Raw genomic sequence first — 25,379 nt, 5'->3', positions numbered from 1 at the left:
CTACTGAAATACAGGCAACAATGATGCCAGGGACCCAAGAATTAAAATTAAATGTTTTGTGCAACTTTATTGTTAAAATAGATGAAATCTGAATAAATTAAAGTAAGATTAAATGGAATAAATGCATGGGAACAAATGGCTTTAGAGAGGAAATATGTGGGTGTGGGGTTGCTAATTAGAGATATTTCAACTAGAATTAGTCTTCACTTCCATTCACTGAACTTTCTGGAGGTGCATTCTGGAAAATTAAGACTTTGGTCTAAAAAAAAAAAAAAAATGCAGGTATGTGGTAACTAGCATTTTAAGTACTTTGTCTTGCCTGTAACAGTTTTCCTCGACCACTATTACGCCTGGCTTTCAAGATTGTCTTCCTTTGCATATTTGTTCTTGGATGTTAATTAGTTCTGGCTATTTATAGGAAATTTAATACCAGCAGCAACATGAGCGAAAACAGAACTACTCCATTTAAAACAATTTATTTCTTAGTAAGCATGACAACATATATGTTTACTATTACACCTAAGGTGCTCTGCATAATGAATTTCAAAATATTGTAGTTTAAAGATTCACCTTATGAAACAGAGGGACCCTGTTCTTGTATCTACATTTTTGAACTACAGTATAAAAATCAAGCTAGTTTCCAACACATATAGTCCATATAATTCCACTCTTCTGTAGGGAGTGAGCAGTTAAGAATTTGGTCACTTAAAATAAAAAGTTTAGTTTAGTCATCCAAGATATCTTCATCCAGGTTAATATCTGTGGTGTCAATATCCTCCAGATCCAAATTATCTAAATCTTCTTCTTCCAATTCTAGTAGTGCCTGGGAGAAGGAAAGTATTCAGTTAGGTAAGTAGAAGTACCCTGTTTTAACTGTTAAAACTGTTGAGTTTTTGAAAACTTTTTATGGTGCTGGTGCTAGGGGTGGTAAAGGAATGTGTTAGATTCAGATATCAGCAACAGCTATTTAAGGCATGATTAGTGTCATTTAAGACCCAACTACACAACCTGTGTTTTGAATTGAAGCTGATGCCTTTAAACACAGTCCATGCTGCTATTCTGTAAAAACTGCCTCAACGTTTCTTTAGTGAGAGGGAATGTCCAGCACCCTAGGCCCCAATATTTAGTCTGTCCTTAGGCACTACTGTAGATAACCAGCAACCATTCATATCAAAGTGAAAATTTAAGGTAGTTTTGAGGCTTTCAGGATATTTTGTGTTACAAAATCAAGGAAGTCTGAAGTTGTAAATATACTTGCTTTTCTTCCTCTCACCTATACTGTTAACATCTACATTTTAAATACCTTTTCATCTTTTGTTACTGGAAGTGGTTCAGACGTTGCTGGAACTGGAGACACCATTACTGGCTTAGGAGATGGAACACGTTCTTCAATTTCCTTTGTAAGATGAAAAAGATTTCAAATTCACAAGTTACATCATAATGAATCAAAGCTATATGAATGAGTATGAATTAGGCACGTTTAAACCATACTTTACCCAAAGGGACGGGCTTGTTCAAGTATGGGAAATCTTTAAATCGTTTACAATTGTACTCTATATGGCTGCTGAGGCTTAAATCGTTTGGAGATGAGTTGTACTTGAGGCAGCACAGTGCTGATACAGCTATTTTAGCAACACCACAGTAAATGAATGACTCTTATTCCATTTAAAAACTTTAATTCACTTCATACATGAAGTTTTTTTAAGAATGTAAAACTCATACATTTTAGGGTCTAGCACTAGAAGTTCTAAGAAGCGCATTTAACGCAAGGCAGTCTTTAGTGCTGCAGTGCACCAATGAAAAGTCAGAACCAGTAGGTCAACATTTTCTTTCCCATTTTTAGAGACTTCACACCTAGGCCAACAATTTGGTCTAAACTGACTTAATCTTTGAATACATAGTTAAGTATAGATACATAAGTTTACTGCAGCAAACACTTTAAAGTCTCTCTAAAGTCCTGAATACCATGTTGTCCTATTTTGTAAAAAAAGATTTAAGGACAGCCTTTCCCCAAATCACAACTACAGTTTTAGAAAATGGCTACAAGTTTTAACTCATGAAGCACTAGCATCTCTAAACTGAGCACTTATAGCTTAAGGACATTTTTACACATATATGCATTGCAGGGCCAGGCGCAGCAAAAGGTGTGTCAGTGCTGAGAAAGTGGCGGCTGTGTAGTTTTGAACTAAAGCACCTTGGAGGTGCACGCTGACGTGTGTTTTGCCCCTTATACAATGATATGCGGTGCAGTGCAGTTTGCCTCAGCTCGCATGTGAAGACGACTCAATTAATTGAGTCTGCTCCAAAGTAGCAGATCTCTGGCTCATCACTGGAAAAAGTAGTATGTATAAAAACGCCCATCGTGGCTGTATTGTTGTTAAACAAACACATTTGTAAAAGACAAAGAAATAGCACCAGCAAGTGTACATATCAAGTGGCAGATTTTAGTACACGCCTTTTTTGCCAGCATTTTTAATTTATTACTTTCTTGCAAGTATTACAGCTGACCATGTGTTTTCATGTTATGACCAAGCAAACATTCCAATTCCAAATATCAGAAAAAAATACTATTCCAATTTCTAGGACCATATTCTGCTTCTCATTACAAATCACACAACTACAGTGCTACTGAGGAAAAGAGCCAATCACACTGGAGCAACAGCACAGAACTTGACTGCAATTTGTCCACAAATATAAAGCAGGAAAGAGAGTCAGTTTGCAGTGCTACATTTCCTGCCCAACAAGCTTTTAGTTTGGAACCAAGTAGTCTCAACTCTCTAAGCTGGAATTAGAACAAGTGAGGTTCTACTTGCAATTGAAGACTAACATACAGCCTCCAAACAAAGTCAATTTGTCCTGAAGTCAAGAAACAAACAAACAAAAAAAATAAATTCCTCTTTATGGAAGTCAATGATTTATACCTAGTATCTAATTCCAACAGAAGTCAGCATGCATGCTTTTGATTTACCCTGGGAGAAGGGGTCCAGATATGTGCAGCTGTCTTCAGTAAGTTAAATTACTCACATGTGACAAGAATGCAAAATGTAACAACATGAGGGTATGCACGGTATTTTAAGAGTTCCTAATATTTTAGGTAGCACTACATAATTTCCCATCCAAATATGGACAAAGCAGTAAATTTAAAGTGAAGGAGAGTAACTCATAGTAATGAAACTACTGGTTGGTATTCTCTCGAGTCAACATTTATGAGTGCATTAAGTAAACATCTTTGAGCAAGGGGGCAAGTGACTCAGCCAAGATTTATCACAATAAAGGCAAACTAATGCTATAACATATCCATTAAAAGGCAGGAAGCGTCCCCAGAGCTGTCGTTATTGCACAATACTAATCCTGGAACTTCACTGCGCAGCTACAACACTGACCTCTGATACTATTACTCCTGAAGGTTCAAAACCCTTCGATTCTTCTAGTAAGCTTCTTTCTTCATTTGGCTACCAAAACAAAAAAAAACAGAGAACTTCCATCAGCATGCTTTAAAGCAATAAATCTGTATAAGACAACTTGATAATTTGTGTATCCATAACATGTATTTTTTTTAAAACCCTTCTGCTTGCTTACAGTGACAAGTGGGTATTCCCTGGCAGGCCGCAAGTCAGAATGAGTTTGTTTGACGTATTCTTCCACAACAAAAGCTTCTTTTAATCCAGGGAAAAGGTTCTCATATTCTGTGGGATCAGCAAGGGACTCTGCTGCTTTCTGGTTGATTCTAGACAGGTTTTCTCGCCATAGTTTAACTACCCTGATAGCAGAAAAAAAATACACTTGCATTATGCACTTAAAAAAATTAAAAAAAAAAATCAGTGTTCCTACTTTTTGCAGATTTTAAAAAGTTACCTTGAAACTTGGCTTGGCAAATATGTACGTGCAAGGAAGGCAGCTTCAGGCAAGCGTCCAGTTTTAATTAAGAGTTCCAAGCAAGAGTCAAGCCTAGAAGTTTAAAACTGAAGTTTAGTCAATGCATTAATAGAGGTAGATTTTGCAGTTGATTGTTTCTATGATGAGGTTACCAAAATTAAAGAAGAACAAAGAAGTTTAATTTCAAGTTTCTATGTATTTTATGGTAAATGTATTAAAATCCCTCTCAAGGCCATATGTGAAAAGGCACACCAAAGTAAATGCTGAAATTACATACATCACACATCCATATTTTTATTTTAGGAGCTTCATGCTCAAATGTATCCCTTACTAGTATGTTATATCAGGGACACGGCACTAATCCAATTTACTGAAGTTCTTGATCTCTCTCATTTCAAGTCATTCTTCACATTAACAGTTAAATACTTAAATATAGCACTACAGTAGAATACAAAGTCTAGAAGCCAATAGTTTCTTCCCATTCTATAAAAATGGAGATATATCTTTTCATATTCCACATTTTTAGATGGCTTCTATCCTAGCTGATACGCACAGGCATGAGAGTGCCACAAACTATTTTAGTAGTTGTCACAGGTAGGTTGCTAGCTTGGGAATTTGTACTGTGGTCTACACTTAGTCTTGGAATTCCATGTTTTATAGAAATAGAATCAAAACAAGCCCTTGTTTGCTACTTACTTTCCCTGCAAGAAATAGCTCATAAATGCTACATTATTCTTGCCATCTTTTTCTGCTCCCTCTGCTAGCTTGTTCACCATGCTGGCATTTCCTGATGCTGTAGCCAAAAGTAATAAGCCTCCATAGTCCTGTGCATGGTGCAGGCATTCCTGGGCTAAGCCAAACTGGCATTTGCTGATAGCAAGCTCAGCAAGTTGTTTCCATTTCTGTTCCGACTGCAAAAAGAAAGTTTTTTCATATTTAATTTTTCTTAAAATACTGCATAAAGTATGTTTTAAAAATGTCTTCAAAAGCTGCAGACAAGTATAAATTCAGCTATTTGCCAAATCTTGTCCTTCATTAGGATGGGATAACATCCCTCTACACAGGATCTTTGTGTTACTACAGCCTCTCAACTTGCTATTGTTCTAAATACAGATTAATAGCAGGATTGTGGTATCCTACACCTTATTTAAGACAACAAAGAAAGTCTATGCAACTTTATTGTGACAACTAATAAGGTCTTCCATCTAGTAAAAGGAATAAAACATGAGAAATAAGCCTAAGAGAACATGACCAACTTACTGTATCCATCCTTAGCTTTACTCAGAAATGACAGGAGCAGGCAGACAAAATTAAGTAGGAATGTACAAATATCTGCTCTGCATCACAACCTACCAAATCTCTCTTTAAGACTTCGGCCCTCTTAAATTAATCCCAACATGAAGGTTTTCAGTACACATTTTACTCAGTTTGTTAACAAGATGAATTTCATATTTACCTCTGCTTCCACTGCAAGTTGGTATGCAATCTTTAATTCTCCAAGCTGAAGAGCAAGCTCAAAGCGATGTTCAGGATCTGTGGATACAGCAAGAGCTTGCTGTTTGAAGCCCTTAAAAAAATAAAAGTCATATTGTAGTCATCAGGTTCAACCATACCCTAGATGCATTTGAACAGGACTAAGCCATCACCTTTTACCTTAATACAAAACTTTTTTACACAGGCAATAACACAGATTATTTCTCTCAATTACATCCTAAGGCTTAGTGTAAAAAAAAATATACTAATATAAAAACTTTACTGGGAGAAAAAAATCAAATGTGTACATGCAATAATCTGACATTTTCTTCCACAGTAAATTAAATCTAATTAAAACTATTTCTGGAAAAGCTGCAATTCTATTAGCAACCCTGTTTAAATTTTGCAAGATTGATATATAGTTTCCTTGCCTGTTTTTCAAGAAAATGTGCAACTCTGGTCCTCTGTTCCTTTGGAATCGTGGGAAGAACTTTATCAGCCATACTGAAGTCTCTCCTCATAACTGCAGTTTGGTACTCAAGCACTGAAACCAGCAAGGAGTAACTGACAATATTTAGCTCTTTGTCACCCAGATAAAGCCTGTTGTCCTTAGGTATATAGCCCAATAAATACATTGTCCTGAAACAAAAAGAATGTTTTTCTATCACAGACGCCTAATAAGCTAGCAGCTCTTATAAAAGCATGCATCTAAAACCTTATTCTGGATTTACTAGCAATACAAACATATCTGGGAAACAGTGTATTCTATGCAAGATTATAGTGTCACACAACACACTTTAAACTATGCAGTAAGAAACAGCAATTTAGTGGCAAGTTGAAAAACTTCCCATAACATTTTTAAAAAGCTTCACAAAATGCTATTACAACAAACAGACTCACCTGTCCAAGTGGGCAATAGTGACAATTTCTCCTCCAACATAGTAGTTAAGTCTGTTCACGGAACTGGTATAAATAAAGCAGTCACCTACCCACAATCCTGTTTTTACAATCTCCTGAATCTCACCCAGAACCTGTAAGGAAAGCATTTTTTAAACCTATTTTAACAACATTACAATTGTGTTGCGAAACCTATTCAAATTAAAACTTAACATTCTATCTTTTGGAGCACAAAGGGCAAGTTAAAGTATTTAATAATAATTTTGTCAGTTAAAAAGCTCTTTTTAAAATGCAGACTATTAATTCATCTTTTGATCAGTTAAAAAAATGGTACCCGTACCACAGCTGTCTGCCATAATTTTTAGATCTGTATGCAAGATTTTTTTGAAGCGTTAATTTAGAACCCTTTACAGCAAATGCCCCAGGACAATTCTTACGCATCAGTTCTCATATATATTATACTGAAATAAAATTACAGACAGGTGAAAGCTATTATTAGTGTATTAACTAATTTGGGGGTTTTTTAAAGTAATTAATTAAATGAGAAATTGGAAGGAGGTGGGGGGTGGGAATGTTCATTTTAAAATACTTCATTTAAAAAAGGGCCAAAATCTCTTGAATCACGTTTTGGCCAGAAACATTCTTGAGTTGGTACTCAATGCCTCAAAACAAAATTTGTAACAGAAAAAAAATTAAGTTTATAATAGGTTTTTTATCATTATTATTAATAGCTAACTGTGTGCCACTAACATCTTGCAGATTAAAGGTAAGCTGGTACCAGCGCTCTTTCCTGCCCAGGGCAGGGGGTTGGACTTGATGACATACTGAGGTCCCTTCCAACCCTAACATCTATGAATCTATGAACTTAAAGACTAATCCAGAAACTGCTGAAATTAGAGGAAAGCCTCTCACTGATTTCACTGGGCACTGCCCTGGCTGCTATTAAAACTGTGAATGTGATTACCTCAAAAGCATCTTCAATACCATCTTCAGTGACTCCCTCATGTGTTTCCTGTGCTACTGCAACTTTTTCAGACAGGTATTTCAGAATAAAGAATGATTCCTCTGTGGCAATACAGACAAGTTCACCCGAGTCAGACCAGAAAATCTACAATAAAAACAAATATCATTAAAGTTTCAGGGGTTCTATTAAGAGAGAATGACAAATTAGGTATTACAATATTAGTTAGCTTGTGCTTCCAGTTTTGGGCCTCAACATGACATTAGTTTATGAGTTTCTCTCCGATATAAAATATGGAGACAAGAATTTAAAATAATGATTCTTCTCTCTCAAATTCACAAGACTACAGTACCAAATTCAGAAAAACTGTATTCTAAAAATAATTCACAATAGGACATACACAAGCTTAAACTGGCATCTGGCAAAACTCACATGTTTGGGCTGAATTTCAATTCTACGAATCAGTTCTGTGTTGTCCCAGTCATAGAATGCCAAGCCATTAACAGATCTTACACCTAGTAAGAAGCCTCCATAGATACCTTCAAAGGGTGGGGGGAGAAATTAAGATTTAATTAAGCTACACTTGGGCAGCACAAAAAAAAAGCTTATCAAGATCTTTATTAAAGTAGATTTATGAAATCCAAAAAAACCCTCACCTTCTGCTCCGAAGTCAGGTTTAAAGGACTTCTTCTCTTTGAAGTTCTTAAATATCTTTACAACACTGTTGCTTTCTCTGATTGCATACCTAAAAGCAGCAAAAAGCAACATTACAAAATGTTACTGAGCTAACAAGATAAAGCAACGCTACAACCATAAGCTGTTACAAATCATTAGCCATCTGGGCTGATATTTCTTCCAAATAAGGGTGTTTTTATTTATAATTCGATTGCATGAAACTCTTAAGTGTTTGTTATCCAATCCACATTTTAACTTTGCCCAAACTATGAACTGGTCTGAATCTGAAAATCAACAACAGTGCATTTAAAATAAAAAAGAATGTAATTCTTACTCTGAAGAATCATGTGCCCATACAAATTCCTGGGCAGAACCAAAACTCTTGTTTCTCAAAGCCATAGCTGTGTAAATGATGTATTCACCATCCCCACATACTACTACAAACCTAAAAAATGATAAAAAACAGTGTGTTAGTGAGCTGTACATGCAGGTTCATGACATGACTGGGAAGAAATTTATCTGGAAAGTTATCAGAAGCTCCTGCCAGAAGGAGCAGCTGCAGAAGCATTCAGAACAGAAGTATACAGACATTCAGGGAAACTTGGTTCTCTGCACTTTCTGTCCTGTTCCAAGCAAGTTTACTTGAACTCTCTCCCTCCCACTCACTTCAATTCAGGCTCAATCCATACCCATCTCTCTTACCCTCTTCTCTTCTTTCCTGTCCCTCTCACATCCTTTCCCTCCATTTTATTTCCACCTTCTCTAAAGTAAATCCATTAAAAAAAGGGCAACAAACATCTTGTTCATTCCATCACATTGTTCATGTTGTTTGTGTGTTTTAAGCTTCTCTCTACTCCAATGCTGGGCTTATTTAGGCTATAATCACTTTGGGGCTACAACTGCTACAATTCTGTGATTGTTCAGGGTTGCCCATTCTTGCTTGGCCCTTAGGCTTCACCCTAGCATGCTTCTTGTATAGCACATTTCTAAATTAAAAAAGGAGTCAGAACCAGGATTGAAATACTTTTTTCAAATGCCAGAAAAATTCATTACCGTCCATTAGGGTTATGTTGAATAGTCTGAGGATAGATTTCACAACTCCCCATATCCTTTACAGCCAGTGGCAATCTTTCTCCATCTTTAATTTCAGCATCCCCCATAGCTTTCAAGTTAGCCTGTTGGACTTCTGAGTGCTTAGCCCAAATAATTTTCCCATTAGCATCCATGGACATGGCAGGTTCTTCACGGCCAAGCTAATAAGAGCAGCATATAGACAATGGAGATGGGGAGGAAGGGAAATATATTCTTAGTTAATGGCTTTGCTTAAAATGAAAATAAAAGCCCCCATGAAAATATATCTAGTAATTTAAAATGCCAGTTTTTCATTACTTTAAAGCAGAGGTAGGCAAAATATGGTGTGCAGGCCGGATCTGGTCCACCAATTGATTGTATCCAGTCCACAGCTGCCCCCCAAAGTTCTTAAGTCCCACCTAGGGCAACCCGCCCTGTGCTTCAGCCTACACCCACCCCATATCTGCCAACAGCACCACCTTGGCCCCGGCCTAGGCCAGTGTGTGTAGCTTCCCGGCATGGCTGCTCCTACCACTGCTGCAGCCTCTGAGGCACTGCTCAGCTCTCCCAATCTCCAGCACCTCCTCTTCCTCCTGCTGCTGCACTGCTCCAGGCAGGGTAACATGGGGAAGCAGTGGTGGCTGTGGGGGCACGTCAAGCACCACTTGCCCAGACAGGTGGTAGGGAACATTTCAGCTGGGCAGCTCCTGCCCCAGCATGCAGGGCTCCAGCTCCAAGCTGCCTTCCCCCTATTCAGGTGCCTGGCACAATGAACAGTCACCTGTTTGTGACCAAGTGTTTGGAAGGCAACCCTGCTAGGAAGCTGCATGCTGGGAGGTGCAGGGCAGGTGGGAGTATGGCCCCACGAGAGGTGACACAGAAGGGATGGAAGAAGTGGGGTGTGGACTCCCCCATGTGGGCGAGTTCTGCTGCATGTGCCCTCCCCACTTCCCTCCCCCATCCCTGGCTGGTTCATAAGACATGCACCCCACCCCCTACCACACACACACCCAATATACAAGAATAAGACTTTATTTTGAGCTTTTATGCAATTACCTCTATATATACAGTACTTAAAAAACAAAAATCAGGACAAAATTATTTTTGAAATAAAATTAAAATATTAAAAGATCAAACATCAATTATAACATATATAATTGGTATTTTTATTTATAATTCATTAAAATATCTTCTGGAAGAGTGTATGGGTGCAGTCCTCAACAGCTTACCAAAATTCGTTAAGTGGCCTGCCAGCCAAAATAATTGCCTACCCCTGCTTTAAATGGCTGTCTCAGTAATACAAAAATGATCTTTTCACTAATACATGTTGCAAGTACCTTAACAATAATGCTGCCTTCATCATACCCCAAAGCCACGTTATTAGAACCTCTCAAGCTGGCCACACACCACACCCTCTCCATGCCATAGTTTAAGGTACTTTCTAGGCGATAAGTGCTTGAGTGCCAAATGCGGACTGTTCCTGGAGAAAAATAAAACAATAATTTTGATTTCTTCCTCTCACAGGAAAGGGTGGGAGGTATTTGACATTACACCTTTTAACAGTGAGCATTCAAAAATGACACATCAAACTAACACCCACATTTTAAATTTACTAGAATCTTAATCTCTCAGTCTGAGCCCAAGGTCAGAGAGAATGTGACATTTAGTTACCTCTGATCTCAAATGAGACATTTCTCACACCCAAGTACTTAACTATTTTGAGTTTTTTCTTCTCTTTCCTTTGTTTTTTTAAAGTCTGATCCAGAAGGAACATTTCAACTTCAAAGTTAAGTTTAAGCAAATTAAAAGTATCACTACTTTTATTGTGTGGAAGTCACGTTACTATATCCACATATTTAAAAGAACAGAAAAACTTCACTTACCATCTTCAGAGCCCGTGATGATGATTGGGAGCTCAGGGTGGAAGCTGACACAGGATACATTCTGAGCATGTCCCTCTAGTGTTTGCACGCAAGTTTTATTCTGCAAGAAAAGTTATACATACAAATTAAAATAAAATCTTAACATTATAGCATCGTCAGATTCAATTTGATAAGATCAGTAGCTTTAAAAGAAAACTAATTCACTAAGAATTCTGTGAGCACATATTTCTCTAGTTTTTTCTAGGTGATGCGTACTTCTACTTCAATTCGGTTCAAACAGCATACTATAGCCCTTACTGAAAAATGACACCAAATATGCCACTACTTCCCACAGACATGGTGGTTTCTCCTTATTTCCCAAGTCCGTCAGGTTTGTATCTATAAAACAAGCTTCTTTTCAGTGTTTGCTGACATGGTAGCAAGGCTAGTATCTATGCTCATCTTTTCAAACCCTGAAGGTCAAACAAAGATCTGAACATAATCATAAGGGAAATTAATCTAGTGTTATCCTGGTTGGTTTTGGTTTGTTTAGTTTTTGTTGCTTTTGGGGGGGGGGGGGATGCTTGAGGCATCTACAACTAAAAGAAAGGAATTCACATTCACAGCTATACATGGTGGCAATATCCTACGCAGCCATTTATACCACACTCATCATGGGAATGGGAACTTTATAGTATCAGCTACAAGCTCTCACTTTCAAAGTAACTTCATCTAAAAAAGTATGATTTGAAAACTTTAAATAAAGCATAAAATATGCCTTTATAACAGTTCTCCCTTCCCTCCTGGCACTGCCACAGTGACTCCCTACCATAGTTAACTGCAAAAAAGCCTGTATGCACCACAGTATGGCAACACTCCACAGGCCCAGACTTTTCTTCTCTGTGCCTAATTTACCTCATGCCTAAAAAAAGTAATGGACTTAATCTCCCATTTCTTCCCCTATATCCAAACCCAAGGTGCAATATACCAACTAAATAAGGAAAAAGTAACACAACCAAGACCAGAGATGACAGAACAAATAAGAATAAAGGGATTAAAAATAGTCTGAAAAATTAGGAAGTGCAAGGAAACAATGGCAAGTCTGTCTCAGCCTGGAGTAAGGGGACAAAGAGAGAGATACAATCCACTGCAAGACAGTTCTGGAAGAAAATAATCCAGGCTGTTAAAAACAACATCAACTTAAACCTGAAAGTTAAAACAATTGTGAATTAATTTGTATCACTTCACACAGGTTAAAAAAAAAAAAAAAAGTGTGGTATATCATTTTGACCTACTAGTTTCAGTCTGTATTTCTTCTGGAAATCTGATCATAAAATATGTGACCTTATTTTCTTCTCAAAGAGGACATTGCAGAACACTTTCCTGTTGTTCCCTTTCCTCTATTTCCATGGCTTTGTTACTGAGATTGCCCAGTAATCTTAAGGTATCAAAGGATATAAGAGCTGAACACACCGTACCTGGTAGTCCCAGATCTTAACAAGGCGATCATCTGCTCCTGAAATGAGATACGGCTTGTCTCCTCCGCTATAGTAATCAATACAGTTCACTCCCTTTTCATGGCCTTCCAAAGTGAAGTTAGGTGAAGAAGAACCAAGCTGCCACACCTAGAAAGACAAAAAAAGCAATTATATATGAACAATGAGCTTTCTGACAATGCCACTAGAAAGAATGAGTTGTCTTAGTGCATTTTTGAAATCCAAAAACAGGAAGTCTTCACAAATACTTACTATTTTCTTAACAAGGTGAAAACCGAAGGTAAAGGTACACTGATATATCGGTCGCGTATTGGATTGGTACCAATAAAAGAAAAATTAAGATTATCAGCAATCACCTTTTTTTGGCTGGTCTAGCTGATAATGTCACTGATAAATGCCACGTGCATGGGTGTAACCACAGCATGCATGTGGCCAGGAATGCATCCCAGAAGCTTGGACAGCAGTATCCAGTGGGTAAGTCGGGGGGGGGGGGAAGAGACGGCAGTGTGGGTGCGTGAGGGGACACATCAAGGCCCCCCCACAATGAGGAAAGGTGTGGGGCAGGGGCAGGCGCTGCCTATCCAGGGTACTGAATGAGACCCCAGGGCCGGGAGTGGGATGGAGCCATGGGTGGCTTCTCCAGGGGGTGCAGGGCAGTTCCCCACTGCTCTGTACACCCTGGGGGACATATAGGGGCCATGTTCTCCCCCACCCAGATTTGTGTGGGGTGAGGGCAGGTTGCCCACAGTGAGTTCAGGGCCAAGGCCTGTACTACCCTCTTCCCAGCAAGGGGCTGGGTTGTGGTTGCATTCAGGGTGGGCGGGGGCAGGGTGTGGTGGGGGAGTGGCACTGGGAAGAGGGTTATGGGGAGCTACAGGGAATTTTCGGGTGGCTGTAGCCCACCCTGTAACCACCCCTCCCAGTGCTGCCCCTGCCTGCTCAGAGCCCAGCCCCAGCTCAGTCCCCCTGCTGGGAAGAAGCTGGTACAGCCCCTGGCCTCTGGCCCACCCTCATGCCACACACAAATCGGGGGGTGGGGTGCATGCCCCCCACACCTCCCTAGGGATGCATGTAGTAGTGGGGTAGCTGCCCCCTCCTCGTCCACCTGCGGTCCCCGGATGAGCCACCCATTGTTTCATCCCGCTCCTGGGGTTGCATTCACTGTCCTGGCTGGGTAACACCTGCCCCTGCTTCACTCTCTACCTTACGGTGGGGGCCTTGAATTGCCCCTTCTCCCCAGCTTCTTACCAGCCAGATGCTGCACTAAGCTGCTGGGCTGCATACCTGTAAATCAGCTATCAGATTAGTATTAAATCGCTATGACTGGTTAATAATTGACCACAGGTATCGGCCAAGAAAAATCTTTAAATTGGTACACCCCTACTGTAAAGCAATACACTTTGCAGCTCAAGTCCAAAGCAATGAAAAGGCTTTACTTGTTAATATTTTCTCCGAAGTGAGCACAGCAGATTTGTATGACTGTTTAACTATAGCTTGGAGAGAGGTTAGTCCAACTCATGTAAGTCTTTACATATAGTATGGCACAAAAATCTTAATAAAACACAAAATGCGCAATAATTCTTCCATTTTCTACCTACAGACCATAGGATTACATATTCTGTCTGGTGAATATTTGACCAAGATTTTTTTTAATGATCGTTCCTGTACCTTGATTGTCCTATCCAACGATGCACTGGCAAATTGATTATTATCCTTTGGATTTATGACAATTTGCATAACATAATGGGTGTGGCCTTCAAACACCTGAGAACAAGACCATTTTTTATCCCAGTCCCAGAGTTTAATAAGCATGTCATCTAGGGAAAGAAAAAGAGTCAGTTTCAAATATTCAATTATCTCCATTTCTAAATTCTGTAGCCTGTAGGTTTAACAATGATGAGTGAGTGAAAGTAAACTGTTACACGACATCTACAAAAAAGGGGACGAAATAACTATATAATTTAGCAGATGTAGTGTTCTTCATGCATACTGTTTGACTCACTTGTCTTCAGTGAGGTTCAAAGGCAAAATGCAAATGCATGTTACAAGCATAATGGGACACACATAATAGGTCTTTTTTAAACGTGTAGTTTATATGTGCCTTCTGAAATCTCTTTTGGATTTAGATTACATTCCTCAAAAATAAAAACACACACTAACAGAGAAACAATATGCATCTTCCATTATCTGTCCCTCCAATTAACAATGCTAATTAAAATATACATCTGACAAGCCCTTTCTGACTGAGCTTGAGTATATAATAAATTCTAAAGCAAGGAAAATAAAAAGGGTATAAATAGAATGAATAGATTAAACTACCATATCCTTTAGACCTCATTGACCAGTTTGCCATTGGAACTACTACTTTAAGAAAGCCTAACACCACCGTTGACTCCATTTCACCTATGCCTCTTTTGTCTTCTTTCAAGATAGCCACTTCAATTGTATTATTTTTTCTTGTTCAGAAGGTTGTTCACTTCAGTTTAATTTCTCAGGCTCCACTTCTGTATGGAGCTTTGTAGTATTTCCTTTTTACCTCAAGGCATTCTGAGCAAACCTCTCTGAAGATAAAGATTTCCTTTAACTTCTTAAGGATAAAGACTGGTTAGCTAGTGTGTATATCTTCCCCTTTGTCAAGTGTCAAGCTCAGGCAGTACATTGATCCATCTCAAACACTTCTGTGTACTGCCCATCAATACAAAAAGCTCAAAAATAAGTCATGTTGGCTTACCAGGGAGTCTAGAATGAGGGACACAGGCAGTGAGAAACCAACAAGTCTGTACAATGGATAGTGTTCTGTTTAATGTAGTAAGCATCAAGACAGTTCCAGTATCACTCATTTCCCAATCTCTTTTTAAAAGCACTGCCATGATGCATACAGTTTTAACCAAACTAAAATTCATTTTAATATACCCAATAACAGTGTGGCAATCTGGCAAATAAGTTCTGTAGCATCCATATGAACTTTGCACTTGGACATTAAGCAACTTCAGGGCTTTTATTACAAGAGCCTAAGCTGTTACATTTCAAAACCTAAATATAACCAATATTCCACCAAAAATGCAAAAGCAGTTAAACAAAAGAAATAATGAGAAATTACATGTGATATGTAAATTACTTGTTCCACACATCTTATTTCAACAACAACAGTACATGGCACATGGTATCTTATTAGATAGAAAACAGCAGTTTGATTATAGTTATTAGAGAAAAAAAATATAATCAAGCTCTGAAAAGTCTTACCACTGCTGGTCAGAATGAAGGGCTGCGTAGGATGTACAGCAATGCAACGAATGTAATCTGAGTGTGCTTCAAACATATGAACTCTTTCCAAGGTGTTGTAATTGAATACCCTAATTTGCATGTCATCCTATGGATAAAATATAAAACACACTAAAATAAGCCTCTCTGTTCAAGTATACTTCACATTAAATAACAACTACTTAAAAGCAATATTCCACCTTCAAAAAGACTTTTAATCTACAGAAGTTCTTTAGGAACTCGTCTTTGAAGAAAGAAAACAGCGCCAACTGGCACAACTATTCCTGTTTAGTTTTGGTTTATACCACACTGTTGTATTTCAATACATTTTTAACTGAGAAAAAAATAATCTAGGATTGAAGTTTTCTATAAGTGATCCTTGCTTAAAAGGTCATTTCCTACTGTAATGAAAGTAGGAGATACTTGAAGACAGCAAACAATTATGAGAAAACAAGAGCTGCTATCCATGTAATTGCAGTAAAACTTGACATCAATGCCATAGGAGTATGCTGCTAGAAAGGATTACACAAACACTTTATGGCATTATCAATCCCATTAACAGCTTTAATTAATTAGCTTTAAGTAATCACATTTTGGATGCAACACCAATGAAAGAAGGCTAAGTTACCACAGGTTAGGTTTCTTTTACCACAGAGTAAAAGCACGTACACAGGCAGTTAAGAAAGCAACCGATTTGTCCATTTCTACTTCTAAGAAATTTTTTTTGTGCCTGTTTAGCCAGACCTGCTGAAAATCAGTGGAAATCAGGCACTCCTAAAAATAGTCAAAAGAGATTTCTTTCTTTACATTTTCTTGGGCCCACCTTCTCCTCTCCCTTCTTACATACCTGCTTGAAGAGTTGAAACTGGAAAAGTGTACATGAAAGGCTTCCCCACAGCATGACATACATGTTGTTATATTAGTGCATGGGCCAGAAAGCATTAATGTTGACCAAGACAACCAAAGGTGTAGGAAATACTTTATTTTATATTTGGTAACAAACTAGGGAGACAGAAAACCATTTTTCCTCAGTACCTTTTCAAGGACATTAACCTTACATTTTAAGTTGTAAATTTAGAAGTTTAAACATCTTTAATCAAAAACTGTGATTTAATTTACTTCAGTAAGCAGCAAAGGCTTATATAGAGGTATACTAATTTATGTTCACATCTGCAGCTATGTGTCTGTGAACAGATCAAGAAAAATTTCAACTCAAATCCATAGAGAAGCAAATCAATAAATAAAATAAAACCAGCACTTACAAATATATACAAAATGTACATATTAAGAATGTATTACAGCCTGTAAGGTTGCAATGCAACTTTACAAACTATTATCACTCATTTTATTACACTGATAAAAACAGTCAATGGATGAAATTGGCTTATGCTCTAAAAGTGAACAGAAATGCTTCCAAAGCTAAGCATCTGATATTAAAAATAACTGAAGACAAAAACAGAAGATAAACTTTTAAATCTGGTTCCCTGGATGGTCTATGACTTCAGCCTACTCCAAGAAACACTGAAGTACTATCAGAACCAGTGTTTCCCAACCAGTGTGCCATCAGAAATTAACAGGTGTGCCACAGAACTTTGCCACGGTAATGAGCTACAATAGGTATGAGGATGGGGAATGCATTAACAGGTGTGCCGTGGAAAATTTTTATTAATGTAAATGTATCTTGGGCTGGAAGAGATTGGGAAACACTTTTATAAACTGTTTTTAACCAATTTATAACAGCTGGGTGCCAGGCTTATGTTTGCTGACAGCATAGACTGGGTTTATACCGTCAGATCAGCAGGGATCTGGGTTTTCTGTTTCCCACAGAAAACTGAGAACAACACAGATTTTTCCCCTTTGTCTGAGGAAAATGTAGATTTCTCATTTTAACAGAGAAACCCATGGATTTTGCAGTTTTGCAAGGAGCTCTCTGCAGGCTGGCAGAGTTCTAGCCTGCAAGGGGCTGAGAGGGAGTGGGAAGACGACGGTCAGGTAGGTGGTGCCATGTGCACATATATGCACATGGCTGCCAGGCAGCTTGGAAAGCAGGTCCCCCAAGTTAGTGGAAGTGGGGATGGATTGAAGCCCCTCACAGGGAAGGAGGGATCTGGGCAGGGCTAGGGCTGCTGCCCAGCTGGGCGATATGTGGGGCTTGGGGCCCAAGACCCCAGCAGGGAGTGGGACAGGGCCTCAGGTGGCTCATCCAGTGACCAGGGAGAGGGGCCAGCTCCCTGTCACTGTGCACATTCCAGGGGATGGGGGGGACCTGTGCCCCTTAGATTTGTGCATGGGGCAGGCTGCCTGAAGCAGGCTCAGGCTCTTGCCCTGTTGCCCTCCCCTGAGACTTCCACAGCCCAGCAAGTGCAAACTGGCCCTGCAGGGCAGAGCAGGGCTGCGCAGGAAAGCTTGTTGCCACTGCAAGCTCCACACTGGCCTGGCAAGCTGTCCCCTGCATGCACAGCAGCAGCAAGGGTGGGGGTGCAGGGTTGTGCCCCTCACTGCCGCAAGGTGGGCAGGGGATGTATCACCAGGGCAGAGCTGAGCTCACAGCTGCAACAAGCTCCCCTGCGCAGCCCAGCTCTGCCCTGTAGCACCAGGTGTACTGGCTGGGCTGTGCAGGCCCTGGAGAAGGGTAGCAAGATGGGAGCCTGAGCCCACAGCGGACAGCCAGCCCCTGCCCCATGCACAGATCTGGGGGGGCATGCAACCCTTCGTCCCTCCAGAAGTGTGCGTAGCGGCAGGAAGCTGCCCTCTTTCACTGCCCAAAACCACAGCAGGCAGGCAGCCAGGCTCCATTCTACAACAGCAGCTGCCCATCTCCTGCAAGAGACTGCAGACCCAGATCCCTGGCCCCATAGCCCTGGCAGCTGGGGCCCCCTCCGGCAAAGGCAGTTGGCAGGGAGCTGTGGGTGGGAGGCAAGGGGCATCAGCAAGACTGGGACAATTGTGCGAGAGAAGGAGAGACATCAGCAGAACCACAGGTCTGGAAAAGGGGTAGAGGGAGGGGCACCAGCAGGGCCAGAGGGGCTGTAGGCAGGGAAGAGGTGGGGGGAAATGAGGAGCCTTTTATTTTAATCATGGATTTTGCGACTTTTTTATCAGCAAAAACTGGGATCCCTGCAGATCTGCAACCACTTCAAAGTAAAAGCTTAGTTTTCACTGCTATCTTATTAAACAGATAAGAAAAAGGTGGGGGGAGAGGGGGAATTTTTTTTGGGTGGGGGGGAGAAGGAACAGTTATTAAGTCTTACCACTTAGTATGCAAATTAGTATCAAATAACAATTTCAAGTGGTGAAAAGGTGTGGTGTAAATACAGCTAAGAAAAAGAATGACAACTTACTGCTCCCGTCACAACCCAGTTCTTTCTGGCCACAAATTTAGCGGCTCTCACTGGCAGATCACATACTTCAAAGGTCTTCACTAGAGTCTACAAATGAAAATATTAGAGGTATATTACTGAGAAAATGCCAGTTTCAAACAGGCTCCACTTTTCTTGATACAGCCCAATGCTTTGGTAGTTGCAAATATAAGAACGAGAACAAAGGTTATGCATTCCTTCGTATTTGGCTACAAAGAATGAAAGTACTTATACTATAGCATAACTATAAATAAACTGCCAAAATTCTATAGAACATCTCATGTCTACTGGAATAATAAACTAGCATGGAAATAAACATACCTATTTGCAAAAAGCACAACAATGTTAAAAAACAAGCCCTGAAACATGTTATTCCTCAGGATTTGTGAAATCAACTGCATAATACACTGGGGAATCATGCAGGCTGCAAAACAATGAGTTTCTACTAGGGATACAACAATAGAAATTTTCTGGGCCAATATCAATGGCCGATTTTTAACAAGCCATATTGGCCGATACCGATTCAACTGCTGATATGCAGCCCCACAGCAGGGAGAGCAATGTCTGACTGGTAAGTCTGTTGGGGGGGGGAGGGGGAAGCAGATCGAGGCCCCTGGGATGAGTGAGAGAGTGGGGCTAGGGTAGGGGAAGGCACTGCACAGGAGGAGCTACAGGTGGGGGCAGCTCCCGCCACTGTACTCCCATCAGAGGGTATGGGAGATGCGTGCCCCACTCCCGATCTACATGTGTGGTAAGGGCAGGCTGCTGTTGCAGGCTGGGGTCGGGGGACAGTGCTAGGCTCTTCCCAGCAGAGGGGCCGGGCTGGGCTGTGCTCAGGACGAGTGGCAGCGGTGCTCCTATGGGGGAGGGAGGGCTTCGGTGAATTTTGCAGTGGCTGCAACCCCTCCCCTCCATAGTCCTGTTCCCAACACCACCACCGCCCACCCTAAGCACAGCCTCTAGTATCGGTGCATCTCTAGCTTCTATGTCCTTTTCCATCCAGCAAGATAAAGATAGTTAACATGCCTTTTGTAAAGAGGGCAATATTTTTTTAAGATAAAAAATCAATGAATCCTTATTAATAAATTAAATTTCCTCACATCTGTTACAGAGGAATGTATTTCATTCATCACTGTAAGTAGCATATGGGTATCAAAGCATTATTATATATTAACATCGCTCAAATAGAAAGTAGAAAACAGAAATTTTACCTGTGTTTCATGATTCCAAACACAGACGCTTCCATTGTAAAGACTAGCTAACATCCATGGCTCTGTGGGATGCAAGTCTACACTCTTCACTCGGTCAGACCGAGCTGTTAGTTTTCGCTTAATATCAAGTCGGAGAGGCTATAAAATTAAGAACCCTAGGTTATTCAGTGTAAAATTGGCACTGAAAATCTTAACATATTTGTAACCCAACCAAATGACAGGCCTAAAAGATACCTAGCTGATTCTGCTTGTCCACATTATGACTTTTCTCTTATCTTCTTGCTCTGATAAGAGATGCTTTGAAACATACAGACACTGGTTTTGAATGCAACACTACCACTGTCCTCAGTGAGTCTCAAAAGAATGCAGAGGATGTGTATTTTTTCTCTCACCTACTTGAACAATAAAATTAAGAAAACAAAACCATGCATAACCATGGGACATAATACACTGCCCCATGTAGCCTGCTCTGCCCTGCAGGGCCAGTAGCCTTAAGCCCCAGAGTGGGCAAAATATGGCCCATGGGCCAGACCTAGCCTGCCAACTGATTCTAACCAATGCAGGTCATGGTGTATGCAACCAATCCTGCTGTCCCTAGATGCAGAGATGCTATCTGGTGCAGAGCACAGCCCACCCTATGCCTACACGCAGCTCTCAGGCATGCCAGGAGCTGTAGCCCGCAGGGCCAGGCAAGGGTGGCATGGCTGACACCAGCTTTCTGGCAGATCCCGCAGCACTGGTTCCTTCAGGCTGCCACTGCCAGCATTTGCCACCAGAACTGGCCCTGCTGCCCTGCACCTACTGCCAGGGGCACCAGATGGAGCAGGCGGATGGGCAGGGTCTCCATGCAGACCAGCCCAGGACCCCACAGGCAGGGCACTCTTGGCCAGGTGGGTGAGATGGGGCCATGATTGGGCAGGGAGCAGTGTGCCCTGCCCGTAGGGGTCCCAGGCCAGTCACCATGGAGAACCCACTCACCTGGCACCCCTGCTGGATGGTGTGGGACAAACTGGCCTGGGGCTGGATAGGATCAACTGGCATCTCCATGCCTCTCCCCCTCCTCCCCTGGCATGCAGGGTGGTATAAACAGCCATGACGAGACAGGCCGAGCACAGTTCAACACTTCCAACCCACAACCCCCCAGCCCCCAACAGCTCATCAAAACTCCTTAAGTGTCCAGCCCAAATAACTGCCCAGCCCTGCTTAAACCTCTACTGGCTGGCCAAAATAAACACTTCCAAGACAAAAAAGTCAGTAGATCTTAATATCTTTTCCTCTCTTGGGGCTTTTGCTGAGAACTCAAGGGAGAAAGCCACAAAATATGGCAAATGTATATGATGCAAAAACACTTGTCCATTATCAGCTTCCAAGCCAGATGAAACAAAACTGATCTTGACCTCTTTATTTAGGAGTGCTGACGATCTGAAACTAAGTTACCTGACATTTTATGGGTAGGCTGTACCAAGGTATTTTTTTCCCTGAAGTATCTGGTATAGGCCAAATAATAGAATATTCTAAAAAGAGCAAACTTAATTCTCAATAATGCATACAAAATGGGTTGACCTAGAATTGTTCGATTTAACAAGCTCTCTGGTGAAAGATTATCCTCCCAAATGGGTGAAAGAATTCAATGTAAGCATCTGACTAGCTTCAAACTGAATAGCAAAATCAAAACACTAAAGTTGGCATTAGCAAATATTAGACTTACTATATTTCTAAAATTCAGTAAACATTATTTTCTTCCTTTTAAAATACATGTACCTGACACACAGTTATAGTACATATAACCTGAAGACTCTCTCAGATGCACACAGAACTTGTAACTCAGTAAGCTGGCTGAAGGCTTTTAATTATTCACTTTCAACTCCCAGCCTGTGGGCCAAATCTGGCCCCTGGCATCATGTCACCTGGCCTGTGGAGCTCCCCAAGGCTTTAACAATTTGGCAGCCAGAGAGCAGAGGTGCTGCACTCCTGCTGCCAAATTTCCAGAACTGCGGGCCAGATATCAGAACCCTGTGTAGCATGGGGTCGAATTCCAGTGGTGATAGTGAGGTGCGCCAGGGCCCAATCCCACTGCACAAGGCTGGGTGGGGGTAGCGCAAGGCCCCAGGGTCCCACCCTGGCTTGCAAGGCCTCATCATGCAAGACCAGTGAACACTGCACCACAATCCCAGCATGGGGCTGGCAGAGGAAGTGCGGGGCCCCACCCTGGCACACAGAGCCCAATCCAGCCTGTGAGATCAACAAATTGAGTACAGTTGTCTGAAAACACAGTGGAAAAGACGGCTGTGCGCATTTACTGCTGACAGTTTTGGGGACGTCTGTATTAGTGCCATCGCGGCCCCAAATGACTCATTCTGGGAAAGCAGCTTCTGGCTGAGATGGTCTCACAGCTGCCAGGGACTGGGTGACAGGCTGCAACCACTCGACAGCTGCCAAGGACTTGTGTGCTGCTGTCGCGGCCCACGGGCCCCTGTCAGGGCTGCACCAGCAAGCGCAACCCGTGCATCCCGCCCGGGCAGGGAGTCAGGGAGGTTCGTCGGGCGGAAGAACGGCGCAGCAGGCCGGGGTTGCCAAGAGGAAGCTCGTTGGCTCCCGGCCCCGTCACAAGCATCAGCTTGTGCAGCGCGGAGTGGGAGCCTCCCAACCCCACTCCCGGCCCGGCCTCACCATGGCTCCGGGAGCGCCGCGGGGCCACCGAGGTGTCGCTCCCCACTCCTGACAGAGCGACGTGGAGCTTCCGCCGCCGCAGCCGCTCTCGCGAGATGTGAGACGCCACAGAGACTATCGGACGCAGCCGCTTCCAGGCCCAAAAGCCGCGAGACTGAGGCCCGCCGGGAGCGGGGCACGACGGGAAGCGTCGGCCGTTCGTGCCGTAAGGCTCTGTGTCGCCGCGGGAGGTACTGGGACTTGTAGTTCCCGAGGCCGCCGGCAGGTAGCTCCGGGCCGCGGCGGACCTGTCGCACGTTATTTTGGGCGGCTCTGGGGGCGCTCCCACGTCCGCGCCTGAGCGAGATTCCAGCGCACATCAGGTGGCTCACAGCTCTGCCGCTCCCGCCGGGCAGGTTGGTCTCCGCTCCGCCTGACCCAGCTTGGGCCTAGCGTGCGCCCGCTCCCCACAAACGAGCTGCCCAAGTTGCAGTCCTCCAGCGTCCCAGGATGCAGTGTCCTCCCCCGCGCCCCTGTGTGGACAAACCTCCTACCGCAGAACTCTGCTGCCCGGGGGCGGTCATGGCACTAGCCCACTCCCCCGCCCACCCCGTGTGCTGGGTCTGCCTCCCACCACCGGGCCACCCTGGGAAGCATGACCAACACCCCTCCCCCCGCCACACCTAAATCCCCCTTTATTAAAACATGGGACTTTCTTTAATTTACTTCTTCATTTCTTTTTAAATTGCTTCCTTTCTAACTTTTTATGTTATCCTTCAGTGACTGACATTAGTCATTTTGCCACCCTTCCCCCACCCGTTTCCTGTCCAGCCCCTGTCTCATTACCCATCCCCATCCCATTCACTCTCCACCTTCCAGCTTCCTATCCCATCCTGCCCCCACCCCCAACCCAGAGCAGGGATACAAGCCTGTTCTGGCTCACCAGCCCCATAAAGCAGGACTTCCCAACCTCTGGGCCACGGTGGTGTAGGGCCACAAAGGGTTGGCTGCCAATCCACGGGAGGGCCAGCCTGCTGCTGCGGCTGAGGTTTGGTTCCTCTCTCCCACCCTCCCGCCGGGTGAAAGTGTCTTGACTGTTGCTCCAGTCAGAAGTTCCAGCCACAGGGCCCCACGCGGTGTCACTGGAAGTGACTGCAGACCAGCAAACTGGACTGGAAGTGACTGGCAAACAGCGGACCAGTAGCCAACCCAGTTTGCAGTTTCCAAGTCTGCAGCCACTTCTGGTCCGCAGTTTCGGTCTTCAGTCTAAAACAGTTGGGAGCCCCTGTTGTAGAAGTAACTCACAGCTATAGCACCTAGTTAGACCCCTGCTTGCCAGCCATCCAGTGGAAAGTCACAGCTCTGCAGCTGGGGATGTCAGATATGGTTTTTAATGCGACTGCTCCAAACGCAAGCTAGCACTAACACTGATCAACATTTGTGTGGCTTATGGTGTAAGGTGTAACAAGGCCCTAATCCCAGTTGACATTTAAGCAGCTCAAAGTGAAATGTGTAACAAGACCCTCGATCATGGTTGTATCGAGGGTGTAACAAGATCATGTGTAATGAAACCCTTGATCAAGACCTTCATTGTAGACAAGCTATAGAGACCATGATCTGAGCACACCCTGAACTTCGGGACTTTGCAGCCAGTTTCATGATACCTGGAGTCTGACTCAAGCATCTTAAACAGTTGAGGCTATTATTATTTTAGAGCTTTGGGGCAGGTGGAAGGACTGAAGGAGAAGAGCCAGCAAAAAAAAGATCGGGGTGGGGAAAGCAGGAGTTTTAAAAAACATGGGGAGAAGAGAAGTTGTAGTGGAGGGGCAGGAACAGACATTATACATAAACTGGTTTAAGTGATCATAAACTGGTTTAACCTTGTAACAGAAGAGACGTTCAGTGCACATAAACCAGTTTGAAAATAGCTGAAACTGGTTTGAGATAAACCTGGTTGAATGTAGTATCAGAATTAACTGATTTAGGCATTGGCGATGTATAGGGGGTGCACATGCACCCCCTGACATTGGCGATGCACCCCTTGAGACTGGCCAGTGTTGGTGGTGCTGTGGGCCATCGCCACTTACTACCCTCCCCCCTCACCACCGATACCACCAGTGGTGTCTGTGGGTGGTCGCCAACCACTTGTCAGTGCTCGCCACCCCATGCTCTGCTGCCAACATTGCTGCAGCAACCTGCTGGTGGTCCTCATTCACCACACCCCCGCTGCCACCTGCGGGCAGTCACCGTTCAAGAAGAGCTTGAACTAATGAGAGAAGCTTTTGTTTTCTTTTTGGGCTGATAAATGCTGTGTAACTCCCTGCTGGCTCCCTTGCTGGTCAGGAGCAGCAAGGTGGGGAGGGGAAGAACTCCTTCCTTCATCTCTCCCAAATCAGAGTGTCCTGCCAGGGAAGGGAGGGATGCTGTAGCCACCCCGCCTCCCACCCCCAACTTGAGCCACTGCAGGCATGCGCCTGCGTTTCTTCAGTCCAGAAGATTTCATAGACATTAGGGCTGGAAGGGACCTCGGGAGATCATCGAGTCCAGCCCCCTGCCCAAAGGGCAGGAAGTCAGCTGGGGTCATAGGA

At 42.7% G+C, this 25,379-nt stretch overlaps 1 protein-coding gene across 1 annotated transcript; it reads right to left on the bottom strand.

Moving 5' to 3' along the window:
* Positions 1–464: 464 nt before the first annotated feature.
* On the bottom strand, positions 465–22,921 carry COPB2 (coatomer protein complex subunit beta 2). Its single transcript, XM_019533089.1, has 22 exons — positions 22,813–22,921; positions 20,143–20,280; positions 18,914–19,000; positions 15,555–15,681; positions 13,980–14,128; positions 12,294–12,440; positions 10,837–10,936; positions 10,291–10,433; positions 8,936–9,135; positions 8,217–8,327; positions 7,864–7,952; positions 7,640–7,746; positions 7,211–7,354; positions 6,250–6,380; positions 5,781–5,988; positions 5,333–5,443; positions 4,573–4,787; positions 3,856–3,948; positions 3,580–3,760; positions 3,384–3,452; positions 1,304–1,396; positions 465–823 (listed from the first exon to the last, which is right to left on the bottom strand). Exons 1-22 carry the CDS (start codon positions 22,813–22,815, stop codon positions 725–727), a joined length of 2,745 nt encoding a protein of 914 aa, XP_019388634.1. The 5' UTR covers positions 22,816–22,921; the 3' UTR covers positions 465–724.
* Between the last annotated feature and the right edge of the window lie 2,458 nt (positions 22,922–25,379).

This window comes from Crocodylus porosus, unplaced genomic scaffold (assembly GCF_001723895.1).
Source record: "Crocodylus porosus isolate Cpor-Errol unplaced genomic scaffold, CroPor_comp1, whole genome shotgun sequence".
Classification (NCBI taxonomy): domain Eukaryota; kingdom Metazoa; phylum Chordata; order Crocodylia; family Crocodylidae; genus Crocodylus; species Crocodylus porosus.
Note: the sequence above shows the minus strand (reverse complement) of the source record. Positions and strands in the feature narration are given on the sequence as shown.